The sequence below is a fragment of the Phocoena sinus genome, chromosome 12 (genome assembly GCF_008692025.1).
Source record: "Phocoena sinus isolate mPhoSin1 chromosome 12, mPhoSin1.pri, whole genome shotgun sequence".
NCBI classification, from domain to species: Eukaryota; Metazoa; Chordata; class Mammalia; order Artiodactyla; family Phocoenidae; genus Phocoena; species Phocoena sinus.
In genome coordinates this window covers 82,942,343-82,969,412 of record NC_045774.1, presented here as the reverse complement: position 1 = coordinate 82,969,412, position 27,070 = coordinate 82,942,343, and the positions used below count along the sequence as shown (strand labels likewise).

Below are 27,070 nucleotides of genomic sequence, written 5' to 3'. Positions count from 1 at the left end.
GCTCACATGCTAGACCAAAAACTAGCCTGGGTGTGTTTATCTTAGTTATGGTTTCAGTAGTCATAAGGTCAATATGACAATTATTCCTTTTTTACTGAGGCCCAGGGACAAGGCCAGCTACATAATTTGCAGGGCCACTGCAAACTGAAAATTAGAGGCCCCTTGTTCAAAAACAAGAAAAAAGTACCATTAAAGGTACTAAAATATAAAGCTCTTTTTTTTTTTTGATGTGGACCATTTTTGAAGTCTTTATTGAATTTGTTGCAATATTGCTCTGTTTTATGTTTTGGTTTTCTGGCCACGAGGCATGTAGGATCTTAGCTCCCCGACCAGGGATCGAACCCGCATTCCCTGCATTGGAAGGTGAAGTCTTAACCACTGGACTGCCAGGGAGTCCCTATAAAGCTCTTTTTGTTCTTCTGCAGTCTCTCCACTTGTCTCTCAAAGTTGATTTGCTTTTAATGGTAGAAAAATTAAAAATTTACATCATTAACATGAATCTTATTACTCATTTTTATATTCTACAGTGAAAGTCTTCATTGCAAACACAAGAGCACATAGATGTGGAATCATCTGAATTATACAATTTGTGTTTCTTAGCGTGTACATGCCCATGAATTTTGCTCTTAGGCGGGAACGGTGGGCACTGGTTCCCTAGGCCAGGGATTGTGGGTCCTTGGACTCTTTAATCAATAGAAATTGATAAGAAGCCAGACGAGCGATTCAGGCAAGGCTTTACTGGGAGCCCAGGGAGCAGAACCAGGAAGCAGGTGCCCTGGCTCGCGCCCCGAGGGGTGGCGAGCGGGTCCCTTAAATGGGGCGAGGGTAGGGGCGGGTCAGTGGGTCGGGCAGGAGCGGGGGCTCAGGCGGTCCGCCCACCCCTGGTGGCGCTGTGTGCGGGGCTCACGCGCAGGACCTGCTCTTGCTCCCAGCTCCTCAGAAATGGCGGTTTGCTTTGTGGCCGCTTTGTATCTTACTGGTCGTAACTGCCCCAGCTGCACATGCACAGTTATTTTTAGTCCCGTGCTGTCACGTCTTCCCTGTAAGTGGTCTGCTGAGTAAGAGGCAAGGAAGGTGTTCTGGGTCTTTCCTGGGCCTTAGGATCACGCCCCTGCTGCCTTGTGTGTTGGGAAGAGAAGGCGTGGCCCGCTAGGGCGTCAGCCCCACCTCGCAGTGTACCTCTTGCCCTTGTCCCGCACCGGGGTCTGTGCTCACGGAGCATCGTGGGCCCTGGTCCACTGGATGAAACGGGCAGCGAGGCACCAACCGAGGGGACACACGCAGCTTCTCTGGAGCGTCAGCTTACCTTCCCTTGGCCCTTTGCATTTACAAGGTCAAGTTCAAAGAGAAAATGAAGAATTTCCAGATGTAATTGCAGAGTATTAAACCTCTGTGGGCTCTGGGGGCTGTGCAGCCTATGCCTGTGAAGTGACCCTAATCAGAGGTGTCAAGTGACCTGTTGAAGCTTCCCATACAGACTGGGTTTAAAATTGGGCTGTTTTTCCTTTCCTCCCTCCCTCCCACCCACCCTCCCTCCCTCCCTCCCTCCCTCCCATCCTCCCTCCCTCCCTTCCTTCTTTCTTTCCAAACCCTGGTGTCGAGGGCTGACGTTCAGCAGGTCGCAGTGAGGGAGAGCCCGACCCAGAAGCAGGCCGGCCGAACGCTTTAGCACCAGGTCCTGGGAATGTGCGTGTGTGACGGGCGGGCGGTGGCCCCCTCTCAGCGGTGCCCCATTTAATTGTTTTCTTTCTTTCATACTTTTGCTAACAAGTAAGTGGTGAATTATAAAAAAACTACCTTCTTTTTCCTTCTCTGCAAACCTCCAGACTACTGTGTAGACAAGGGTAAGAAATTGGGGTGGGTATTCGCAACTGGGTCCTCCTAAGAGTGAAACCGGAAGTTGGAATCACAAGCACTGAGTGGGGTTGTCCCGAGCAGACTGGGGCGTCCGGCCACCCTGCCACCCTAGGGCCATGCGTCTCACAGGACACCTCTCAGACGCTTGCGGAGCCCCGGCCTGCTGCTCCTCTGAGCTTTTACTCCATTACTGCGCCGCTCCACACGGAACTGGAATTATGTTTGTGTCCTTTTGCTTGAGCAGAGTATATGCCTCTTAAGCTTAGCAACCACGTCTTAACTCATCCTTGTGTCTCTAGTGCTTACGCTTCTGGCGCGTATTTATGAAAGGCACCCTCACAACCACCAGCAGCTGCCGGTTTGGAAGCCCCGGTTATGTGCCAGCCGCTGTGAGAAGGACTCTGTATATTATTTTAACCCTCACAAAAATTCTGCACAGTATTCTTTTAAGGGAGCTTGTCCATGTAGGCACTCGATGTTTGCGCTGAGCGGGCAGAAACTTTGCAGGCCCGATGTGTGAAGCATGTAGGCCACTCTTTGAGAAGCTGTCCCTAAGTCAGGACCCAGGAGTTTAGAGAGAGGCAAATGTCCAGATCTTCAGAAGGAAAATGTAAGTGGGTCATGAATGCTTGTATCATTGTCTTGGCATGAATTCTATGCAGAACTCAAATGGAATTTTCTTTCTAATGACTTAGTCCTTTTTTCAAAGTGTTAGCAACATTCACTGGTCCCTGCATGGGTTCCCTAAGAACAGTTCCTGTCAGACTAAGCTTAGGTTCCCAGATCTCCTTCTGGTCCAGAGGTAGGCAGCTGGGCCGGGTGAGCAGGCTGTGGGTGGACTGAACGCTGGATGGACGGCTGTGCCCGGAGAAGTGCAGGGAGCAGAAGTGAAAGAATGAAGTCAGTGTTGAGGGAGCTCGCTGCATTCCTCAGGGCTCAATCCTGGACTTCGCTCTCTTCTGCGTTTTTATCCACTCAGCATATCATTGTCATATTGTTCGCATTTTCAGATGACCAGGCAACAGAGGTTAGTTAAGCCATTGCACGATAGAATTTAGTCCCTCAGAAACTCTTAGATACAAAATACTGACAAATTGGGTAACAGTAAGATTCTGAAGTAAAGGCACCGGCACCTCAACTGCCCTGAATATGATAGCACAGAAGAAAACGTCAGGGACTTTTAGATGGCGGAGGGCCTGGTGTGAGCGCGTGGTCTGCCGTGGCTGCTGGGAGTTGGTGCCCCATCTGTTCACTCCTCATTTCTCTGCTGCATGGCGGTGTCCAGAGACTAGGGGTAAGCGGGTAAATGTTACAGGCTGCCTGAGGAGGAAACTTTCTCATCTTCAGATTGTCTGAATGTACGATGTGCTGGGTCATCATGTCCAGTGATTCCATAACGCCAGGGGATTTTCTTACCCAGAGTGGCCCTGTATGTGACATGTCCCAGTGGTGCTTCACGTGCCATGTAATGAGTTGAGTAAATGTCGTCTGAGGCTCCTTTGTGTTCTCAAATTTATATAAATCTTTGCTGCTTTTCCAGCCCAGGGACATACTGTTTGGGGTTGTAGTGTCCCTAGACCATGAGAGCCATTTACTGAAAGATGTCCATGTGGCTGGGGAAATTAAATGTAGATTACAGTTCGAAATCGAACTCTAAAAATACGACTTAAGAAAGAATATTAAATTCAAAACCAGTGTAATGAGAGGTTTAATGGGGAAAAGATCCATATATATATTATAAAGAATGGTTAAAAAGAAAAAGGGAAACTTTAACAAGATTCTAAATAGGTAAAACAGGAAGATTTGGGGAATAACCAAAAGCTGCGTGCAAGATTAATTCTCAGGTTGTATATAATTTGGTTGTGAAAGCACACGCATACAAACATGGTAATTATAACTATCAAAATATAGTAGGAATGTGGGACTTCCCTGGCCGTCCATGCTTCCACTGCAGGGGCTGCGGGTTCGATCACTGGTCGGGGAGCTAAGATCCCGCGTGCTGTGTGGTGCTGACAAAAAAAAAGATAGCAACTTGAACACCTGTATTTAGCTCAGCTCTTTCCCCAAACCTCTTAAACCTACAGTAAAGGAATTTTTTAAAATATTAGGAACGTAAGACAGTGATTTGTATTAATTATTGATATGCCATTGAACGGCTTCAGTGGGTGAACAACATGGATGACACAGTCTGACTTCTGTTTCTACTTTAGAGTAGAATATATGATGATGTACAACCCAACACCTTTGAGTAACTCGTCATTCATAAAGTTTTACTAAAATCTGTAGTAAAGGTGAAATCCCACCATTAGTATTTCAGAAGGCACCCGGACGAGGTAGTATTCTGGGAACTGTGTGTTGTTGAGTAGCTATTAGAGAATGTTTCAGGTTTCAGGCTGTGATGGGGCGGCGCGTTCGTGTTCATTTTCCTGGGCGTTGCTCTGCTCGTGTCGTGGCCGCACACCCTGCCCCGCAGTGGCAGTGGTCATCTCCTTTCTCAGGGCTGTTCCAGCGCACTGCCCCGCGAGGAGTAGCTTTGTTTTTGCGACCTGCCTTGAAAATTCATCCAATTCCTAGCTCTGGTGGGCCGTTTGGGTCCTTGTGTAACGTGGCTCAGCTTACTTTTTCAGCTTTACCTTTTATTCCTGACACTAGACCTCCAGATTAGGCAGGTGGGTCTGCCGTCTTTTCCACACTCGGTTTTCTTCCCAGGGTGCCTTTACCAGCTCCTACCTTTTAGACTCCTTCCTGTCTTCCCTGCAGACCTCCCTGCCTTTGTATCACTTTAATATCCTTAACTTTAAAATGAGAGAATTAAACAATATGTTTTGTCTCATCTAGTTGTATGAGTCTATGAATGTTAAAGGAAACTGATTATAGACAAACTAGTTAAGGCATAATTTATGATGTAGTCAGTTTTTAAAGAAAAATTCTAATAATTACGTCTAGACCTTAGAAAGTTGTCTTACATATTAACACTATTATTTACGTTAATTGGTCAACTGAAGAATAGTGAATCACATTCTAGAGGCTCAGCTGTTATTTCTGTTGTTTAAAGGCTTAGGAAATGCTGGTAAATGTAGGAGTTGGAAACTAAGTGGTTTTTGATTCAGTTACATTCTGTGATGTAGTCTTATGAGTTACGAAAGGATTGGCCAGTGAAGTTTCTGCTAATACAGGTTTTAATAATTTGAATGAGACATTTGCTCGGTATGAATCTAAGGAAAATTACATTTTTATAAAATTGCTTTATCTAAGCAGACCTGGGTTCTTGCTTGTTAGGAAAGTTTGTTTAATAAATTATAAATTGCCTAATTTTACCCATTGACAGCCAGCTGCATTCTTCACTTATTAAAAGGCAAATTCCATATGTGATGTTTTCAGTAGCAGGAGAATTTGAAGTGGAATGATTCTGTACATACTGCTTGAATATCAAAAGGGTGACAGTTACTTGAGGGAAAATGTGCCTCTCAAGGTCTTGACTTACTGTTCTGACACCGTGTTCTGTGTCTGCCCCAAAATCTAACAAGACAATAGCATTTTCATTCTTAAGTCTTCTAAAATTTGACTTTATATGATAGCTGTATTTCAAATATCTCAATTTTATCTTTATTCTTTGCAAAGTACAATGGAATTGGTACACTATAGAGCAGAAGGTCAAATTAATAGTTTGTGTATTAATATTTTTGTTTGAAGTTTACTGTTTTTATATCCTGAAAATACGTGATAAATAGGACCGCTTGTGTTACAAGCAAGTCTGGTAGAAATCAGGTGTGTTCATTTCAAAAGAGCTTGCTCAGGAAGGCATAACTTGTTACACACCTGTTTGTTTATTACACAACGTGCTTAACTGGAATACATTGTGGGAATCTACTTGTAGTTCTTCTCTGACATTAACCAGGTTCCATATGTGTATATTCTTACATACGTAAAGATAGGGAGTGACAACTATGTTTAGCTGTAGAAACTAAGTAGACTTCAGAGTGGCCATTAGACAGGGTTTCCAGGATGAACTCAGGGCACATCTCTTTTCTTGATAAATCCAGGCGGATTTAGAGGATTTTATTTTAGAGTTTTTTTGAACCTCCATAATGGTAATATATAAACACAGATTTTTTGAATTTCCTGGCTCTATATTTTTAGATATTATTACTCAACTAAGGCTAGGAAGGCTATTCCTGTCATGTTACACAAAGATCTATGAAAATAATTATAAATATGGCTGAGAATTAAATTTCAGTTATTGGAAAGTCACCCAAAGAAATTGAATAGAAAATTAAAATCTTTTTATGGATATTTAACTCTAAAAGGTATTATTATAAGCATTATTCTGACTAGAATTTCAGGAAGATGTCTTACCTATGTAGTTTAGTGCTGTGGTACATGTCCTTCAATATTTTAATATGTTTTAAAATACAGACAATGAGGTTACTTTCTTATGTTTACATTGACGGGCAAAGAAGAGTGTCATCTGAATTCAGTCTTTGTAGTTCTCACTAATGCATATAAGGCAGCACTTGGATTACTGTGCAGTTACAGAACGATCTCTAAAATGATCTCCGCCATACACCGATGTGTTCACGATGCTGCCTCAGCAGGATTTCAGGTTGAAGGGATACAAAACAGTTTTTAAAGTGATCAACTCTTTTGCCATTTTGATTTGTGGGACAGCCTATGAGATGCCAGCTGTAAGGGTCACTCGTGTCTGAATTATTGAAATCCATGTAGAGCAGCTCTATTTGGAGTGGTCGGTAAGGTTTAGGGCATAGACATTGCTCACTCAAGAGAGCTGACCCACTGTAGCAGCAAAGGAGCAGACCATCTCTAGAACAGTGTTTCTCAGCCCATGACTCTGGTAAGAAATTTGTTTTACATTATGGTCCAGCCTTCATGCGCTCACATATGTGCACAAATGTGCAAAACAGTTCATGAGTGCTTACCTTTACTTTGTGCAGTGTGCTCTGTTTTATGTTCTATTTCATTTTTTTAATACCAAAAAAAAAATCTAGTTGTTACACATAAAAGGGGCTTCAAGAACCCACTGGCGGGCCGCATCTGTGGTTTGATGAACTCTGTGTCGGACATTTCCTTATTCTCGCCTCCATGTTTCTCTTTACCCTGCTCACCTACACACCTGCTCTCTGTTATGCAGTTTCCTGTGGAAATGGTTGACATACACCCGTTTAAAACTATGATGCAGTCGAAATCCAAGGAAGAAGAGAAACTCTTGGGATGCGTGTAGGTGTGTGATGTCTGGAAGGAAAGATACTTTCCAGATTGTTTGCAGTGGTGCTGAGGGCGGGAGCCCAGCTTGTGAGCGGGCCTCGGTGTTACTTGATTTGGCGTTTTCTCGCCTTTCCAAACGTTGGGGGGCGGGTAAGTTCATACTCAGTAATGTTTTCAAAGGTAGTTCTCTAATTGAGTGGGAGGATAACTCATAACCAGAATTTGAATTTTTAAAAAGAAATCATTTTAGCCTGAAGAGGTTCTGGATTCTTAGACTGTAGAAAGTGAGTAGGAAGAAATCCGTCACAGGTTTGTGCTGTGCTTCTTTGCACGGAAGAAGATTCAGTAAAATATTATACCAAAGAAATCAATCTGAATTGAGGGACAGAAAATAAATTTTAATTACTCTGTCCCCATTTGGCATATAATATCTGACCTCAGTTAATAATGCAGAATGAATGAGTTTGCCCATATTATCTAAGTTTATTTTCAACTTTAAGGCTTTCTGATTTTAAGTTAAGTCAGGGATTAGATTTTTAAGTGCCAACTGAACATGTGACACTTGCATATATAATATACAGAGTACTGCAAGGAGTGTGACAAGGGAAGGCCTGCCCCGGGAGGGTTTTAAGTTTGTGCGCTCTCTCATGGCCATTTAATCCCCCATTTCTCTTGCAGATTTAAGTGCTTAGAGTAACATAGGTTGTCCAGTTTAAAAAAAAAAAAGGAAGGAAGGAAGGTCTAGCAGTTTAAGTATTCAGTTGAAAAGATTGCTTACTTTGTTACTACAAACTGTACTTTCTTTGAAATTATTTTGCTAAAAAGCAAGGTAAGTCTTACCTCTGTTGGAGGTTGAAAAAGAGAATGCAAAATGAATTATGTTAAACTTCTGAGAATTATATAGTTACAGGCTGATAATTGTGTATTTGGGAAGGTTACTAAATAATTGATATCTAGGGCTTCCCTGATGGCGCAGTGGTTGAGAGTCCACCTGCTGATGCAGGGGACAGGGGTTCGTGCCCCGGTCCGGGAAGATCCCACATACCGCAGAGCGGCTGGGCCCGTGAGCCATGGCCACTGAGCCTGCACGTCCGGAGCCTGTGCTCCGCAACGGGAGAGGCCACAACAGTGAGAGGCCCGCATACTGCCAAAAAGAATTGATATCTATAATGATTGGTAGGCTAATTAGTTAAAAAGCTGATTTTGAGCGGGAGACAGTAAGTGACCAGAAACAAGTAAGGGGAGATATATATGTATGTTCTTAGAAATTTATGCATTTGTAGAGCTAACAAAAAATGAACTCATGTAACAGCTGAGCTATGAGTTCTTTAGGTAGTCGAGGAAATGATCTTGTGGGAGTGGTTTGAGAAATAAATGAGCAAATGAATGAATGTTTTATTTTCTTGGCATAAGAGAGGTGGGCTACATATTCAGTGGAATATTACTCAGCCATACCTTAATTTAAAAATACTGTATTGCCGAAAGAAAGCTAACCATCATCTGGGCCTTCAGCAGGCCGTAGTCTTTTTGCAGGTGGAGGGTCCTACCTCCGTGCTGGTGGCTGCTGGCTGATCAGGGTGCTGGCTGCCGAAGGTGGGGCGGCCGCGGCAGTTTCTTAAAGTGAGGCAGTGATGATGTTTGCCGTGTGGATTGATGCTTCCTTTCAGGAACGGTTTTTCGGTTGCATATGATGCTGTTCGATAGCATTTTACCCACGGTAGCATTTTTTCAAAATTGGAGTTGTTCCTCTCAGACCCTTGTGCTGCTTTATCAACTAAGTTTATGTCATATTCTAAATCCTTTGTTGTCATCCAGCGATCTTCACAGCATCCTCACCAGGAGGAGATTCCATCCCAAGAAACACTTTTCTTTGCTCCTCCGTAAGACGCAACTCCTCATCTGTGAGAGTTTCATCCGGAGACTGCAGCAATTTAGTTATTGGGTTGGCCAAAAAGTGCCTTCGGTTTTTAAGTAAAAATAAAGGGCACATTTTCCATTCTCACCAAGAACTTTATTGAACAGTATAGTCACCTCTTTTTCCCACTACCTTCTGCCATTTTTCAGGCAACTTCATAATTGCATCTTCCAAAACTTTTTATCTTCTTGAGCAAAGGACTGTTCCAGATGCCTTTTACAGTCTTCCAGGGAATTGAAATTTTTTCCATTAAGAGAATTTTGTAAAGACCGAAATAACTGGAAATCCAAAGGTGCAATGTCTGGTGACTACGGCGGTAGAATCAGAACTTCCCAGCCAAGCTGTAACAGTTTTTGCCTGGTCATCAAAGAAATATGTGGTCTTGTATTATTCTGATAGAAAACTGTGCATTTTCTGTTGACTAAATCTGAGTGCTTACTGTCGAGTGCTGCTTTCAGTTGGTCTAATTGGGATCAGTACTTGTTGGAATTAATCGTTTGGTTTTCCGGAAAGAGCTCGTAATAGAGGACTCCTTTCCAATCCCACCGTATACACAGCATCACCGTCTTTGGGTGAAGACTGACCTTTGATGTGGTTGGTGGTGGTTCATTTCCCTTGCCCCACGATCTCTTCCGTTCCACATTATCGTGCAGTGTCCACTTTTCATCTCCGGTCACAGTTTGTTTTAAAATCGGAACATTTTCATTACGTTCCAGTAGGGAATGGCATGTGGAAATACAGTCACGAAGGTTTTTTTCACTTAACTTACATGGAACCCAAACGTCAAAGTGATGAACATAACCAAGCTGGTGCAGATGATTTTCAGCGCTTGATTTGGATATTTTGAGTATGTCAGCTGTCTCCCGCGTGGTATAACGTTGATTGTTCTCAATTAATGTCTCAGTTTGATTGCTATCAACTTCAACTGGTCTACCCGACCATGGAGCATCGTCTAGCGAGAAATCTCCAGCACGAAATTTCGCAAACCAGTTTTGACACGTTGGATCAGTCACAGCACCTTCTCCATACACTGCACAAATCTTTTATTGTGTTTCATTTGCATTTTTACCTCCCTTGAAATAATAAAGCATAATTTAGAATTTGACATCTTTGTCGTCTTTGTTTTAAAAGCACGCTGATATGACAGCTGTCACATACAAGCTAACAAAATTGTTTTGAATGAAGTTAAAGACAACTAAGTGCTACTAGAGACATCTTACAGAAAAAACTGAGTGAACCTTTTGGCCAACACCATACATCTTCAGGCTCCACTTCTAATTTTAGTTCTCATGCTGTTTTCACCACATCTGCAGTTCCTTCCTCCATGAAGTCTTAAACCCCCCTCCAAGTCATCCATGAGGGTTGGAATCAACTTCTTCCAAACTTCTGTTAATGTTTGGACCTCTTCCCATGAATCACGAATGTTCTTAATGGTATCTAGAATGATGAATCCTTTCCAGGTTTTCAAATGACTTTGCTCAGATCCATCAGAGGAATCACTATCTGTGGCAGCTGTCTCCTTACAAAATGTATTTCTTAAAGAATAAAACTTGAAAGTCAAAGTGACTCCTTGATCCGCGGGTGGCAGAATAGACGTTATATTACCAGGCGTGAAAACAACATGAATCTCGTCCGTCTCCATCAGAGCTCTGGGGTGACCAGGTGCATTGTCAGCGAGCAGTAATATATTGAAAGGAATCTTTCTGTCTGAGCAGTAGGTCTCAACAGTGAGCTTACAATATTTAGTAAATCATATTGTAAACAGATGTGCTGTCATGCAGGCTTTTTTGTCCCATTTAAGAGCACAGGCAGCACAGATTGAGGGTAATTCTTAAGGGCCCTAGGATTTTTGGAACGGTAGATGAGCATTGGCTTCCACTTAAAGTCGCCAGCTGCATTAGCTCCTAACAGAAGAGTCAGCCTGCCCTCTGAAGCTTCACAGCCTGGCAGTGACTTCTCCTCTCCAGCTATGAATGTCCTAGATGGCATCTTCTTCCAGTAGAAGGCTGTTTCGTCTACCTTGAAAATCTGTCCACCTTCACGAATTATCTCAGCCGGATCTTCTGGTAACTTCTGGAAGAATGCTCCACGCAGGTCGCCACAGAGTTTCAGTTTGTAAGCAGCGTGATATCTGTGAAGCACAGTAAAGGGAAGAGCGGTAAAACAAGGTCTGCCTGCACATCATATCAGGTTCCGTTAGTGCCGGTGGCCTCTGCTCGCGAGGACCCGGGGCCTGCCCGGCAGCAGGAGTGAGCAAGTATAATACACTATTATAATATTGTAAGAGTGTGGAATGTTCATGTGAAGGATTTACATGCTTAGGAACAATTACATTAAGATTACATTTCTGCATTCACTGTTTTGGGGTCCTCGTGTCCGGTTTATCAGTTCAAGTTCAATGATTGTGTTTAAGTTTATGATAATGAATGCTCTAAGCTTTATCACACTATGCTTCTTCATAGGCTACATTACACGAACTTTATCAAAACTATGCCTAATTGGGGCTTAAAAGTATTGTTCAGTTTATTTGAAAAATAATAATAAATCTGATTGTTTACTTTAAAGCTGCAGAAGAAAGAAGATCAGCAATTGGAGCCTAAAAAAAGTACCAGCCCTAAAAAAGCTGCAGAGCCCACTGTTGATCTGTTAGGACTCGGTAAGTAGTAAAAAAATACAAGTCATCATTAATTAGAGTTACAAAACAATTGAAACGTTTACTTGAAACGAATATAATAGCTTTATCATCAGTGTGCCAAAAGATACCTGTTAATTGAATTTGAAAATGGTATGATTAGTGTTTTGAGTTCCCACCAAAAGGGAAATCTTTAATAAGGGAGCTGGTGTCTGTCAGCAGTGCCTTCATGGAAATACAAGTAATGAGTTCCTTGGGGAGAGAGGATAACAAAGTACTCTTCAAAGGCTTGGTGGACTGTGACGTCTCAGCATTTGAAATGTTTTCTCCCCCCACCCCACCCCGCCTTCTCTATTTAGTTTTGTTGGAAGGGGGGTCCCTTAGCAAAATAATTGTGGTGTAGCCTTATTATAACATGTGCTATTTTAAAGGACACTTTAATTTTGGTTAGCTGAAGCAACATGCTTTATACCCAGATCTCGTGGCTAGATTCATTTTATGTGCCTGATGACAATAAGAGTGTGTGTGCTCATTTTAATGTCATATTTATTCTTATGGCCGACAGATAGATGTTGTCTGCCTGGTGAGTAAACAGACGTCCATTCAAGGAGTGCTTGTACTGTCCTTATCTACAAATACTGTCAGCTCTTTTTACATTTTTCTCCTCTTCCTTTTAAAATAGCTTGATAAATGGTTATTTTTAGTAATATCTGAGCCTTCAGCAGTAATTAATTTAGAAATTTTTTTTAGTTTAGGGAAAGATTAATAACAGGAAAACAGTGAAAGATAGTTGGAAGGTAGAGTCGACCTTCATACACTGCTTTTCTAAAAATTGATCTTTGTTCTATTGAGAAAATTGTTTTCTGTCTTAAGAATTACAACTGAATGTTTTTGTCTTACTTAGGAAACTGGTGTATCATGCAGATATACCCCTTATAGATAAACATCTTCTATGGTGGTGAAAATAAGTGGTATATCAGAAATATAAAAATAGGGCTTAGTCCAAGGGCTCTAAATATAATTGTGTTGAATACTAGTTCTCATAATTTCTGTATTTTATTTCCTTTGCTATAAATGAGAAAAAAGACTTACTGCCACAGTACGGAAAGATCCTACTAGGACTCCACGCGCCTTTGTCTCGGCGGCAGCATTTCCTTCCCGGCTGTGAGTGCCTGGTTATCGGTCCATAACTTAGAAACGTAAGAGCTGAGCCAGGCCTGGCCCTTACCCTACAGACTCGCTCACTGACCTCGCACCTCCTCCTGAAGTGTCTGCCGTGTGTCCGGGCGCCGTCGTAGGCACTGGGGAGAGAGCTGTGAGGGAAGACAGACGAAAGTACCTGACCCCTGTCTGGGGAAACAGTGAAGAGATAGTTAAGTAAGATACGTCATGGTCATGTTTGCTAAGTGCTGTAGCTAAAAGAGAACGAAAGCAGTGATGTGATTTTAAGCAGGGTTCGGGGGGTGGGTGTTGGGGGCCCCCTGAGATACCGTCGGAGGGAAGACCTGAGGAGGCTGGGGCTCCCTGGCTGTGCGCGGTGAGGCCAGGGCGGATGCAGTGGCCCTGGGCATCCCCGCCGGGAGCGGGCGGGGCCAGGAGGAGGGCCCTGGCGTGGCTGCTGGCGAGTGACCCTGGGACCTGACTAAGGCTCCTACTCTGAGTGTCCTGGAAATGCATTGGAGGATTCAAGCAAAGAAGTACCTCATCCGACTTGGGTTTTTTAGGAGCCCTTACGGCTACCCTGTTGAGAATAGTGTAGCAAGGCGAGGCTGCAGGCTGGTGAGACAGGTGGAAGGGGGTGGTGGCCACGGGAGCTGCGAGAAGTAGCCGGTTCTGGGCCTGCTTTGAGAGAGGGCGCCAGTGGGGTTTGCTGCTGGGTGGAAGTTGTAGGGTGTTTCCCTTGGGGAGTGACCCTGCGGGACAGGCGGGCCTGCTAGGCGGTCCCCAGGAGGCGCGCGGGCTGGGGCCCGGGGGACAGGTGGTGGAACTGGTCTCGGGTGCCCAGCCCTTGGTGCGGTGCTGCTGCGTAGTTGCGAGCCTGGAGCTCGACCCCTGACCTCCGCAAATGCTTGTTCCTCTCGCTCTCAGTGTGTGGGTCAGCGCGGGCGTCTCTGCCTTCCAGCCGTTCACTGTCACACGGTATCTCCGTTTGTCGAGCTCCTGTCCGCGTGTCCCTGCCTCCACCACCTAGTCCCTGGGTTTTAGGGTTTGGGGACGGCAGCACCCCTCTTCTGGTGTCAGTGTCTGGGAGAGTCAGCCGCGCTGGCAGCGGTTCCGCTTCTCTCACTCACGGGCCTGTGATCGGGAAGGCTGCTGTCTTTTTAGACGGGGGAGAGCGTCAGGAACCCGTGTCCTTAGGGGAGAACCGAGGTCTGCCTAGGGCAGGAAGGAGTGGCAGTGTTTGAGGGAGAGGTTAAGGGCATAGAGAGGGCTTTGTGGGCGATGGGCGATTCTGGATCATGAGCTGGAACAGCTCCAGAGGTGGCAGGGTGGGCGCTAGGGTCAGAAAGAGGGATTGGGGGTCTTGCTGAGGGAGTGTTAGCAGCAGGAGACCGAGAGCCCTACCCAGAGCACATTGCAGCGCTTCCCTCCCGCTGCTTCTCAGTAACCTGGAAGGCACTTCCAGACTTTCAGAGAACAGCACTCCCAAACCGGATCGATAGTTGCTGTCGCCCTTGAGCAGCAGACTGTTTTTCTGCTGCCCAAGGTGAGCATGGCGCTCTGGTTTTCCCCTGTAAAGTGAGACACAGTGGGGAGGAGGGGCAGGTGCCGTGCAGTCTGATTTATGGTCGTGCAGAAAAGATGGCATATCCCCATGTGAATGAGACCAGAACAGACGTAAACTGAAAACATTTGCAGAAAATATAGAGAAAATTCCCACAGGGTTAGTTCAGTTACACAGCCATGGCGGGCCAGGATCCCAGGGTTACTGTGCGCTCAGGATCACGTTCAGTGGACTCCTATAGTGTGAGAGTCAAGATCGTGTTTTAGAAATTCGAACTTCCCTTTAAACGGCCTTTTGGCAAATCTTTTTTTTAACCTGTTTTCTTCGGCTCACTTTTCCAGATCTACTCCCCATCCCAAGGTCAAATATAAAATGCTGTCTGTATACTTTCTAGCAGCAAGGGTCAGCAAATTCTTTTCTGAAAAGGGCCAAAGGTTTTTAGCTTTGCAGGCCTTACTCAGCTGTGCCCTGTGATGGGCACGAAGCGTACACGAGTGTGTGGGTGGTGACTGAGGCTGAGCTCTGCTGGACTTGAGGATGTGCTCGATCGTACCTGCAAGGGTGACTTTGCCTTTGGGTGTTAACTCACGTTGGAAGCTTGTAGAAATACTATTTATTCAGTGCTTTACTGTCTGATATCAGAAGTGGGGTCATCGACTTGGTTATTACCTGCCCTCTGATCTTGGAAATAACCAAGATCTTAGGGCCCCTCTCGACTGAGGCCCAGAATGAACAAGCCCTGGATGCTCCAGACACAGACCCGCTTGCCTAGAATGTGTCCCCCGCTGTGTGAGAAGAGAATTGAAACTGGCTTCCAGGGCCTGTGCTCGCCACGCCCCTACACTGTATGCTCCTGTCTGTCCTCACATGATGAAAACTGACAGACTGCTTAGCAGTTGGTTAGGATAATCCCCCAGGCTTTTTTTTTTTTCTTTCTTTTTCTAGAAGATCCCATCTGAGATTAGAGTCTTCAGGGGTGAGCACCGGCTGTCAGTGGAAGGCTTGAGCAGCATCGTAAACTGCAGGCTTCAGCTCAGTCTCCCCAGAGGTGGGGAGCCCTCCGCGGGTGTCTGTTCCGTGTGCGCACCGCTGCCGCCTGCTCCCTGCTCAGGAGGCCTTGACCGCAGGCCCATTGGGCACGGGGCAGGGTGTGTGTGTGTGTGACTCGGGGACCTTGAAAGAGCTCACAGAGAATCGACTGTGAGCTCGGTGATGAAAATCATACTGAGCTGTAGAGATGTATTTAGATAGAGGCTTCCTCAGTTTTTTCTTAATTGAAAAGCTCAAAGGAACATACAGTACAGCTTTGGGCAAGTTTTAAAGTCTTCGCTTCATGCCTCTGTTTCAGGAAATAAAAGCATTAGCTTATCACAGCAGCCAAGTTCAGGTGGGTTGACAATGCTAGTTAAATGTGGTTTTTAGTAAATAACCAGCTTAATGATCTAGTAATATATATTCCAGTTTTATATAAGGAGAGGTGAATATATTACTTTTTTTCCTTAAATTTTTTTGTTTTTATAAGATTTTCTGGACAGAAAACAAACTAAAGGATGAAACACCCACAGAAAACACTCTAGTTACCTTTAAAGCAGAAAACTCCTGCAGGGAGATTTCTGTTTTTCAAAGGCCATACGCTGTCAAGTGAAGCAAGCTTGTGACTGGGCGGACTGAAAGAATGCCAGCCGTGGCCCAGCCCTGGACCCCGCCTGCGGCCTGGAGCTGTACACTCGGCGGATCCGGGGCTTGGGATAGTTGTGTGCCACCCCTGTTTTCCAGGGAGGGAGGAAAAGGGCCGCTCTGTCTAGCGTGAGTGCCCGAAGTAATTTTGTAGTCTGTTACGCTTTTCAGCTATGGCTTAAAACCCGATAAAAATGTTTATTTTTTCTGCTGCCAAGAGTATGGTCCGCGAACGATTATAGACTGTTATTACCCTTTCAAAAAGGAGGTCTCGGGAATTGGTGGTAGTTCTGTGTGATCACACCTGTGGAGGGAGAGCAGGCAGGTGGGGGCCCGCGTCGCTGGGGGAGACCCGGCTGCCAGCAGCTCCTCGCGTGGCCCCGAGTCCGGGCTGGGAGGCAGCCAAGGGCGACAGGCAGGCCAGCGGGAGAACCAGCACGGCAACCCGGGGACGAGGGCGCAGCCCTGCCAGACCTGGGCCGAGAGCAGGAGGGCATCTTCACGGGCCTCCGGGGACTGTACCGGCCACAGGAAGCAGGCAGGCGACGCTCAGGTGTTGAAGGAGCGAACACGGCTGTGGATGAGGCGCCTCGTGACTGCAGGTGGCTGAGCGTCTGAGCGTGGCTGAGATGGGCGGCGTCTGACGGTTGTAGCGGGCGAGCAGTTTGGGGGGCGGCGTGGGGGGCGGTGAGGTCGGGAGCCGGGCTCCTCTTTCCTGCCCACTGTCCCGTCCCCCTCGGAGCCCTGGCTCTAAGCTCCGGCCCCAGCCCCCCGGCCTCAGGACCACGTCCAAACTTTGGTGCAGCAGTTGCTTTTCTCAGGAGGGAAAACTTCTCCCAGAAGATCCCCCAGCAGAGTTCTCAGGGACCCGCCGGGCCAGAGTTGCATCCCGTGGCCTTTCTCCAGGGTGGGCGAGGCCTCTGCAGTGGAGACGGCTCTGCAGGCAGGAAGCCTCTGCGCAGCCCCTGGGCCAGGTGCGTGTCAGCCTGCGACGGCCCTTCAGCGGGGAGCATACTGTACACACACACACATCTTTGCCCCTTTTCCTTCTTCCCCCCACCTTTTTTTTTTTTTTTAAATAGACAAGGATACTGAAGCTGACAGAAGTTGGCTTCCAAGGCGCGGCTTCTAGATGACAGAACTGGGTTCAAACCCAGTTCTCCCTGACTTCACAGTCCAGTCTCGGCTCGTAGATGAACCGCAGCAAGATGTTTGACTCAAGTAGTAATTAAATTGTCATCTTGTTACTTTAAGAAACACTGAGATAGTGCCTACCGAGTGCCAGCCACTGTTTTGAGTGTTTACAGACATTTATTCGTTGGATCTTTGCAACAGCCCTGAAATTGGTGAACTACCGTTGTTTTCATTTTACGAATGAAGCAACTGAGGCGCAGAGAGGTTAAGTAAGTTGCCCAAAGTCACACCACTGGTAGATGACAGAGTCTGACCCGTGTTCTTAACTGTGAACACTGTGTTGAGCTCTGATAGGAAATGAAATTCCGAGACTGCCAGCTGACACTGTGTCGCATAAGACAGACGTTAGGCCCATTTGTCCAGGGGACAGCTGGCAGCATCGTGGCACGGGGGAGCCCTGGAGTTAGCGGCGGTGCCCTGGGCTCTGGCGTCTTCACCAGGAAGTGAACGCAAGAGCCTCTCCGTGGTTGTTGGCCAGAGCGTGAACGAGTGGAGAGTGTGACATAGGCAGCACAGTACTGTGCACAGAGTGGGGAGCACGTGTCTCTGTGGGGACTTGTCGGGGGCGGGGGTGCTGCGGGAGGTGCCGGGCAGAGCGGTGGCTGCAGAGAGCTGACCTGTCCTGTACAGTCTGGCTTCATATTTGCAGAGTTCTTGTCTCTTGAGGCTGTAAAGTGGTACAGAAGTGTTTGAGATATATATCTTATATACATATGAAAGCTGTATATTTATATAATTTTTAAAGAGCAATCAGTTCTACGATGTTTACTTCTGAAACCGCTTCTCAGCAGTTTCAGATGCTCTCGGTCAGTGTGTGTGTCCCCGGAGAGGTGGCGGCACTGCGGACCCCTCTCAGCGCTGTCATACCCGTCCACAGGGCACCGACTGCCCCAGAGTCCCCCAGCTTGCGGGGACCTGCGGCAGGAGGGGCTTGGAAAGGAAGGGGTAAACAGAGCAGGAGGTTCACAGCAAATGTTAAGGCCACTCAGTCATTTCAGTAGATTAGCCTAAAAGCCATCTACTTAGCAGTAAGAAAAGTTAACTAAAAATAAATAATTCCACTTGACTCTCAGCCATCTTTTTTTAAGCTTTTGAAAACAGTTTGAAGCTTGAAAATTTTAATATGCTTCAAATGAATGTCTGTGACTTGAGTTTACAAGGTAACACACGTGGGAGTTTATTTCATTTCATAAGGCAAGTGTGTGTTTCAATATAAAGGAATTCCAAGTAACATTTTTATTAAGGAAAAGGCTTTAAATGGTTTCTTGAGTAGAAAATGAAAAGGGCTCTTTGAGTAACATGAAAACATACAAAGTTTTAAGAAGAAGGAGTTTTGCCGTTAAGGAGAGCATCACTGCATCTCATGGGAGCAGGCTTCTTTCTTTGATCCGTGCTGTTTGCACTTCAGATTCGCTCCTTCTCAGGATGACGCCTCGCTAGTTACGGGTGAAGAATTAGACTCGGCACCTTTCATTGCAGCCAGGGTGTGCTCAAGGCTGAGTGTTCACGGTCAGTCAAGAACAATAATGAAAAACATAACTTCCACTACTTACCATGTCCCTCTCTGCCTTACGCTAGATTAGTAATACACGAAATCTCATGCTGCTCTTTGAGATTTTTTATCATTTGTGCAAATAGATTATGACCAGCTAATGCCTCTGACATTCAAGTAAAGGATAAATTCATTAATATTTACTGAGCACCAGCCAGGTTCACGGGACTCTGGTAAATACGGGAGAGCACAGCTCCATTTGTGTCTAGTAGTACAAGTGGGGATGCATCCACGTGCAGTCTGGAGATGAGAAGACAGAGGACTGTTGTTCAGGGAAGAGTGGGATTGTGGAAGAGAGATGTTTGTGAAAATTCAGCATGAAACCTGGCATAGTGCCAAAATTCGCATTTTATTTTCCTCCACTCAGAGGTTACTTTTCTTGCTGCTGCTAGTCAGAGGAGGAACAGATGAATTTTTCATGCTGTGCAAACTGACGTCAGGCAAACTCTCATGTGTCCTGGGGGTCATCTTTAGCGTGAGTGGGCACCAGGAAGGGCGAGCGAGCCCCCAGATACACGAGCTCCTCGCGCCTCCCCTTTGTAGAGTATCTTGTGATTTAAAGCCCATCTACTTCTTGTTGAGCAGACAGCTTCGGATGACCGACGGGTCAGGGCTGTGGTGGTGCTTGGAGCAGAGCTGTGGAGAGGGGAGTAGGGAGGAGGCCGACCCAGGCGTGGGCCGTTGTGTGTGTGTGTGTGGGGGGGGGTGTGTGTGTGTGTGTTATGTGTGTAGTGTGGTATGTGTGTTGTGTCTGTGGTGTGTGTGTGGTGTGTGTGTGCGGTGTGTGTGTGTGGCTGTGGCTGCAGCGATGCTCCCAGCTGTGGACAGAGTGATGCTGGAGGACAGGGTTCTGATTGAGAGAGAACTGCAGCCTCACTGCCATGGTGGCCTGGAGTAGGGATTCCAGCTGGGATGCAGTCGCGGTACTGAGGTGGCGGGTCGTGTGGCGCCGAGGCTTTGAGACCAGGAAGGGGGACAGCAGGGGTACCGGCAGCAGTGGCTGCAGGGTCTTCCAGGAGAACGTGGACACAGAGGAGGAGGCTTCCCGGGAGGAAGGCTCAGCGAGGGCCAGATGTGGAGGAGTGCAGAGGGCAGAGACCAAGAGGGGTTTGTAACCAGACCACTGGTTCTTTTCAGAATCAGTGTCATTATTTCCCTTCTCCTAGCAGAAGCAGGATCGCTCCCTGACTGTCGTTTTTCCCCACGGCTCTGCTGTCCCCGAGAAACCCTCTGGTCTGTGTTTGGAAAGCATTTCAATTCACCAGTATTTGTGGAGCTTTTGCTCTGTGCCAACACTGATTGAGGAGACAGCTGCACCCTCTTTCTGACAGAGGATGGGGGGACAGGGCCTAGGCAGTCAGTGTGGTGCAAGTGTGAGCACGTGGGGCGTGCCCGTCACTCTCAGTGTGTTCACATGCCGACAAAAACCAAAAATGACATGACTTATGTTAAGGCACCTGGGAAGGCTGCCGCTTTGCAGCCCCTGGATTTGGGGGGGAGGAGTTGGGAGGCTGCCTGGCCAGCGGGGGGGTGGGGCGCAGGCTGGGGGGGCCCGGGGGCGGGGCCGCGGGGGTCGCAGGGCTGGGGGCAGGGCCTCGTGCACTCAGTGGGGAGCTGGGGCCCAGGACGGCGCCCCCGACTGGGCGGTGAGGCCAGCCCCACCCTCTGTGCCCTCTTCTCGGGAGGTGGGGCAGCAGGCCCGGGAACTGTTTTAACCTTGGACGCGGTAGGGGCACTGCTTCTGTTTGGGGGAACCAGGAAAGGCTGCTCAAAAGGTTATAGCAGTTGAGTTTTCCAGCTGTACCACCAGACTTCTGTTGAAATCCTCGTCTTATTGTGTCAGAATCTCTGGAGGTGATGGGGGCGTTAAACTGAGACACTTTATATAGAGCTTGATCAGAGTACCCGGCAACAGAACTTAAAAATGTTAGTATTAATAGTGGGTTATTAAAAATCCAAACTGTTCTATTCTTATTTCCTTTTAGTTTATACATGGTTATCATTCAAAAGCATTTGGAATGGGCCAAGAAGAAGACACTAAATATTGTTTTAAGTACTTTGTTTACCTTTACTCATTTGGATTTTTGCTGTCAGGTGAGTTCTGGTATAGCCACGATTAACAGAATCGACAGCTACTTGGAAGGTTTCTAGATGATAGAAATGGCCTTCATGACGTTGTGATATTTGAAATGCTACCTTCTTTCTAAGCATCTACCAGTGTGATGATGTGAAGTAGGCCAGTAACTGCGCGCTGGGCAGGCCTTCTGTTCGTGTGAGATGTAGCACTGATTTTTAACAACTTTCTTTGGCTCAAAATGTTTAAGCTTTTCTTGTGAATTTCTGGTATGTGTGCAGTATAAAACAGTCGTCTACCAACTGGGTTTTCAGATCAAACAGTCTGAAATCTTCAGGTAACTAGAAAGAAAATGGTTGCCCACAGGCAGCTAATTGTAGGCTTGATGCCTTGCCTTTAAAATGGAAATTCCTTCCCTGTTTTACTGCGTTGTGGGGTCCTTTGTGCTTCATTATCCTTCTTTCTGGTGGTGTTCCAGCTAAGTTTCTGCCATTTGCCTCCGGCTGTTCTTGTACTCTGGCGCTCCCATTCTGTTTGCTGTCCACCGGCTACTGTTTCTGCATGTTGATGAGGGGGCCTGCTCCTCCCACCCCTGCAGCCGAGCAAGGAGCCCGTGCGCATGGGGAGGTGCTGTGCGTGCAGGTCCTGATGCGCTATCTGCACAGAGGGCCACTCCTGCCCTGGAGGCGCTAAGTGGCCTGGCCCTGGGCTCCCCAACCCCTGGAGGGGGAGGTTTCCATTGGTCTGGGTGTGTGTGCACGTGTGCCCATGTGTCTGTACACTCAAAATGTAGCCCATGTGGATTTAATTATTTTTCTTACATCATAGTGCTAATGTAAACATTTACACTGTTTAAACCATTTAATTTGAATAAGACTTACTCTTTCTAAATTTTTAAATGTTTATCTGAAAAACTGCTTTTAACATCTTGGTATTCTGTGGCTTTTGTGGCCTCTGAGCTTCTATTTGATCGGCGAGGACTGTGCTGCTGGTGAACCCTTGATGGAGAGGCCGCGTTGAGCTGCAGTGGTTGTGACGGGGCTGCCCGTGCGGCCCAGGTGCCCCTCCGTGGCCGCACCGGCTGGGCCCCTCACTGTACCCTGAGGATGCTGGGCCTGGCAGGAGGATGGGGGCGGTGGTGTGTGTGTGTGTGGAGACAGGCTGGCACGGAGTGGGTTCTGAACTGTTGATGCCACTGCTTCTGTAACTTTGTACTAATAATTATTAACTATGTAAGGGTTGGTTTTTAATGTTCAGACTTTTAAGTGATTTCTTTATCTACAGCTGTAACTACATGACTTTTGTGTAATGTGGCTTAAAGAAAGGAGCACGCACTGGTCCAGGGCTCAGAAGACTTCATTCTAGTACAAGTTTTGCTGCTTCACTAGGGAAGCGACATTGAGTCTTTAATCTCTCTGTGCCCTGGTTTCTGTAACTGGGGGTGATGGAAGGAGATGCCTTCTCATCCTCCATGGAGACAGAAATGATAACATGGAAACGTTCTTTTAGAAAGTCCAGGAAGCAGGTGATGTTTATAGTGATGGTAATGATTACTAGCCTTCCCCTGTCCTTTTTAAATTCTGGAAATAAAAAAACACAAGTTTTGAAACAAATTGAAACAGTCCTTGGTAGAGAATGTGTTTTAGCAAGTCAAATGTAGTACGTCAAATTAGCAGACATTGAAATCCAGTGGGAAAACTCGTTGGGAATTTGTGTACTGATTTTGCAAGGGCAAGACGTTTTCATGTAAGTTAAGGATTTGTTTTTCGACAATTCTGTGAATGCTTAGCTTTTTTAGTGACAAGGAGAATTGATGGGAGTTTCAATCCGTCATATTAGGGGATTGTGTGGGGAGAAGACTGGAGGACTTCGAACAGACTTAAAAGACTGTACCCCTTTGAACAGACTTAAAATTTCTGAAACATGTTCAGTTTCTGAAGTAACGCAAACACATGATTTGCCTGCAATCGCTGAGCCTCTTGGTTCTCACACAGTGCATCCTGCGCTCACTGATGTTGTACGAGCCAATTGACATGTCCTGGGCCAAAAAACAGATCTATACCTTTTCCCCCAATTCCCCCAAAATAATAATAGTGGTAATAATAATAAGTTAATGATAGCATTTTCTCATGTTTAAGGTTTTTTTAATATAAATTTATCCTGATTGTTAGTGTTTGCTATTACTTGAAACAGCAAAAAGTTTTAACTGAAAAACTGGAAATAGTTACTTATGCTCATTTTTACTTTTGTTCCTCTTGGTTGTGGTTTATTTTGGAGGACATGTGCTTCTGTTTGTGAGTTTAAGTTGCATGAAATAGTCATATTTTCTGCTAATAAAGTGCTTCCATGTTCATGTGATAGAATGAACATGTCTGTTTGATGAGGTTGCTCCCCTGTCCTCAGGTCTGTAGCTTAGGGGTTCAAGCACCACGGACTCACATGGCAGTGTTATTTGAGTTTCTTTACTGAGTTGTGGATGGCACAGAGATGTTCCTTTAGTTGTGTTTTTAATCTAGAATACCCTGTCCTTCTAAAATATTTTATTTCTGGTTCATATTACCTGATGTACTACACATCAGGTAAATGGAATGTGGAATGGGCTGGAAAACATAAAATAGCACCTGAAAGAAGTCTAACTTCAGAATGAATGTTGCCGCTTTGAATGAGTTAGAAATGGAAAAAATTACTTTCATATATGAGTTATATTTGAATTCTTTTATGTCATGGTTGTGTGTTAGCTTAAAATTCTGTATATTATAAATTAGTAATAATCTACGCATTGTTTTATTGCTTCACCTTTAAATTGTCCGTAGTGCTTATAGAGATATAACATGTGTACCGCATAAACATATGTGCTGAGTATATTTTTTTTATGGCTCTGATAATGTGATATCATGGAAAATTATTGAAAAATATTTGCAGTTGGCTTCTTCCAAACTAACCTTTCATGGGTTTCACACACACTTTTATAAATTAAGTAGTAAAGAATATTTTACTGTGACCATTTATTCATTGCAATTAATGATAATTTGTTTCACTGAAGCTTAAACAGGGAAATAAAAGATACTAATTTCTATAGTTACACCTCAAAAAAAGAGAAGAAATCTGTGAGTTTCTGTGGGTTGTGTTAGAAATACGTAGTACGTGGTAGATCTTGCATTAAATCTGTTCAGTATCCAAGGATCTACTCTGTGCAAGACGTCCATCCCCCTCCTTGTCGAAGACGTCTTAGAAGATGCCTCATTTGCCTTTGAGGAGTGTGTGGTTCAGCAGAGGGATCAAGTGAGGTTGTAAGCTGTAAAGTGGGAGCTCGATTAGGATGTAAGTCCTCAGAGATTGGAATTGTGATGTTCTGAACTGCTCCTTGGGTCGTGACCACGGAAAACTGAGCTGTGTGAGCTGTCCTGCTCCCTGAAACCCCGTGCTTGCAAGCTCTCTGCACCGCCCCCCACCCGACACTTGTGAGTTCTGGACTGACGTCAGGGGTGTCGGTGCCGCCCGGCGGCTCAGTGCACCCAACACTGAGGGTGGCCGCACTTGAGTACAGAAAGGGTCTGTTTCAGTGTTTTGTGGACACTTCCTACGGAATCAGTGTATAGTGTATGTTTGTTTTCTTTCTGTCCAGTTTTTTTCCTTATGTAACTTTAAAATTTAACATTCCAGACATTTTAAACCATTAAAATTTATTTCCAAGGTAGGTAAACGTGATATGAAGTAATATTGGAAACACTCACACACACGCGCGCACACGCGCGCACACACACATGCATATTTATGGAGAGGCATCCTTCGTAGGAACATGGTATCGTATCCCAGGTTAGCCAGTGACCACAAAAGTAGTGCCAGTTTCATAAGGTTATGGGATTAAATGAGTTAATATATGTAAAGTACTCAGAACAGTACCTTACATGTAAGGAAGCATCAGGACACAGAATAATGTCAATAGTATAATACCATTTGTTAAAAAGGGGTTTGCATATATACTTAGAAACTGGCAGGTAAAGAATATTTCTTTGAGAACAAACAAAACTGGAAATGGTTTCTTTGGGAGAGAGGAGAGAGCCTGGGGTAGAAGGAGGGCATACATTTTGTTGTTAACTTTTAACCATATATTTTTAGAATAAAGCCATGTTTCAAGTAATTTAAGAGATTCTAGAATCTTTAAGACAAGAATCTACGTTCTTTTCAGACGGCCCTGCCGAGGTGCCAGTGACTAATGGGAACACAGCCACGGGACAGGCCTTGAACGATGATCTGGACATCTTTGGACCGATGATTTCTAATCCCTTACCTGGAACTGTCCTGCCGCCAGCTCAGGTATGTGTTAAGAGTATGGTTTTACACTGTGTATTTTCTTCTTGGAAAGTTTCAATTTTGAATTGTTTCTTACTTGAAAGCCTCTAGATCTTTAGGCCAGGAGTTGGCTAACTAAGCCTGCAGCTTGTTTTTGCAAATAAAGTGTGATTGGAGACAGCCACTCCGTTTACTTGCATGCTGTCTGTGGCCGCTTTCACACTGCAAAGGAAGTTGAGTAGTTGCAGCAGATATTCCATGACCCACAAAGCCTAAGAGTCACTGTCTAAAGTTTGCTAACTCTTGCTCTAGGCAAACGGTGTTTAGAATGAGTAAGTGGGAAAACTCGGACTGTTTCAGCCTTGCCTGCGATCCACAAGGTTACTTACTTCAGAGGGTTTTGAACTGTTTGGCGTGTGAACGTGGACTAGAAGCCCGTAGTTCTTTTCTTGTGCTCTTTCGGGCCAGCCCAGGACAGTGTTTCCTTCCGGGTGCCGGCAAACTGAGAACAAGAAATTCTAGCAAACTCAGTACCCATATGCTTTTTTATGAAGACATGTTATTTCTTAGCCTTAAAATCTGCCTTTTTTTATTTTAATGATTTTTAAAAAAATTATTTAGAACGTAATATTAACAATAAAGATTTTTAAAAAGTATCAGTGGTAAAGAAATTTTGACTTGCCTTCTTTACATGGAATTTCTTTTTTGCCTTTATTCTTTTTTTTTTTTAATTGAAGTCTAGTTGATTTACAGTGCTGTGTTAGGTTCAGGTGTACAGCAAAGTGATTCAGTTATACATATATGTTCTTTTTCAGATTCATTTCCCCTATAGGTTATTACAAAATATTGAGTATAGTTTCCTGTGCTATATAGTAGGTCCTTGTTGGTTAACTGTTTTATATATAGTAGTGTGTATATGTTAATCCCAAACTGATTTATCCCTCCCCCCCTTTCCCCTTTGGTAACCATAACTTTGTTTTCTATGTCTGTGAGTCTATTTCTGTTTTGTAAGTAAATTCATTTGTGTCGTATTTTATTGATTGATTGATTGCCACACCACACAGCATGTGTGGGACCTTACAGGGATCAAACCCGTGCCTCCCGCCCCCTGCAGTGGAAGCGAGGAGTCTTAACCACTGGAATGCCAGGGAAGTCCCTGTGTCGTATTTTAGATTCCACATACAAGTGATATCATATCATATTTGTCTTTCTCTGACTTCACTCAGTATGATAATCCCTAGGTCCATCCATGTTGCTGCAAATGGCATTGTTTCATTCTTTTTATGGCTGAGTAATATTCCATTGTATATACGTACCACATCTTCTTTATTCATACCTCTGTTGACGGACGTTTAGGTTGCTTCCATGTCCTGGCTATTGTAAACAGTGCTGCTATGAACATTGGGGTGCATGTGTCTTTTTGAATTACGGTCTTCTCTGGGTATATGCCCAGTAGTGGGATTGCTGGGTCGTATGGTAGTTCTATTTTTAGTTTTTTAGGGAACCTCCATACTGTTCTCCATGGTGGCTGCACCAATTTACATTCCCACCAACAGTGCAAGAGGGTTCCCTTTTCTCCACACCCTCTCCAGCATTTATTGTTTGTAGATTTTTATGGTGATGGCCATTTTGACCAGTGTGAGGTGGTACCTCATTGTAGTTTTGATTTGCATTTCTCTAATAATTAGAGATGTTGAGCATCTTTTCATGTGCTTTTTAGCCATCTGTATGTCTTTGGAGAAATGTCTATTTAGGTCTTCTGCCCATTTTTGGATTGGGTTGTTTGGTTTTTTTGATATTGAGCTGCATGAGCTGTTTGTATATTTTGGAGATTAATCCCTTGTCGATCACATCTTTTTTTTTGTTAAATATTTCAAATATTTTTTCAGCTTTATTGAGGTATAATTGAAAAATAAAATTATATATTT

The 27,070-nt window shown here is 45.1% G+C and overlaps 1 protein-coding gene across 3 annotated transcripts in view; it reads left to right on the top strand.

The window, feature by feature from the left end:
• SMAP1 (small ArfGAP 1) overlaps positions 1-27,070 on the top strand; it is a 151,739-nt gene that overhangs the window by 113,450 nt on the left and 11,219 nt on the right. For all 3 annotated transcript variants that reach the window (XM_032651912.1, XM_032651913.1, XM_032651911.1), the window contains 2 exons: positions 11,561-11,651; positions 25,039-25,166. In XM_032651912.1, the coding sequence (XP_032507803.1) occupies positions 11,561-11,651; positions 25,039-25,166 (219 nt within the window). The remainder of the gene's footprint in view (positions 1-11,560; positions 11,652-25,038; positions 25,167-27,070) is intronic.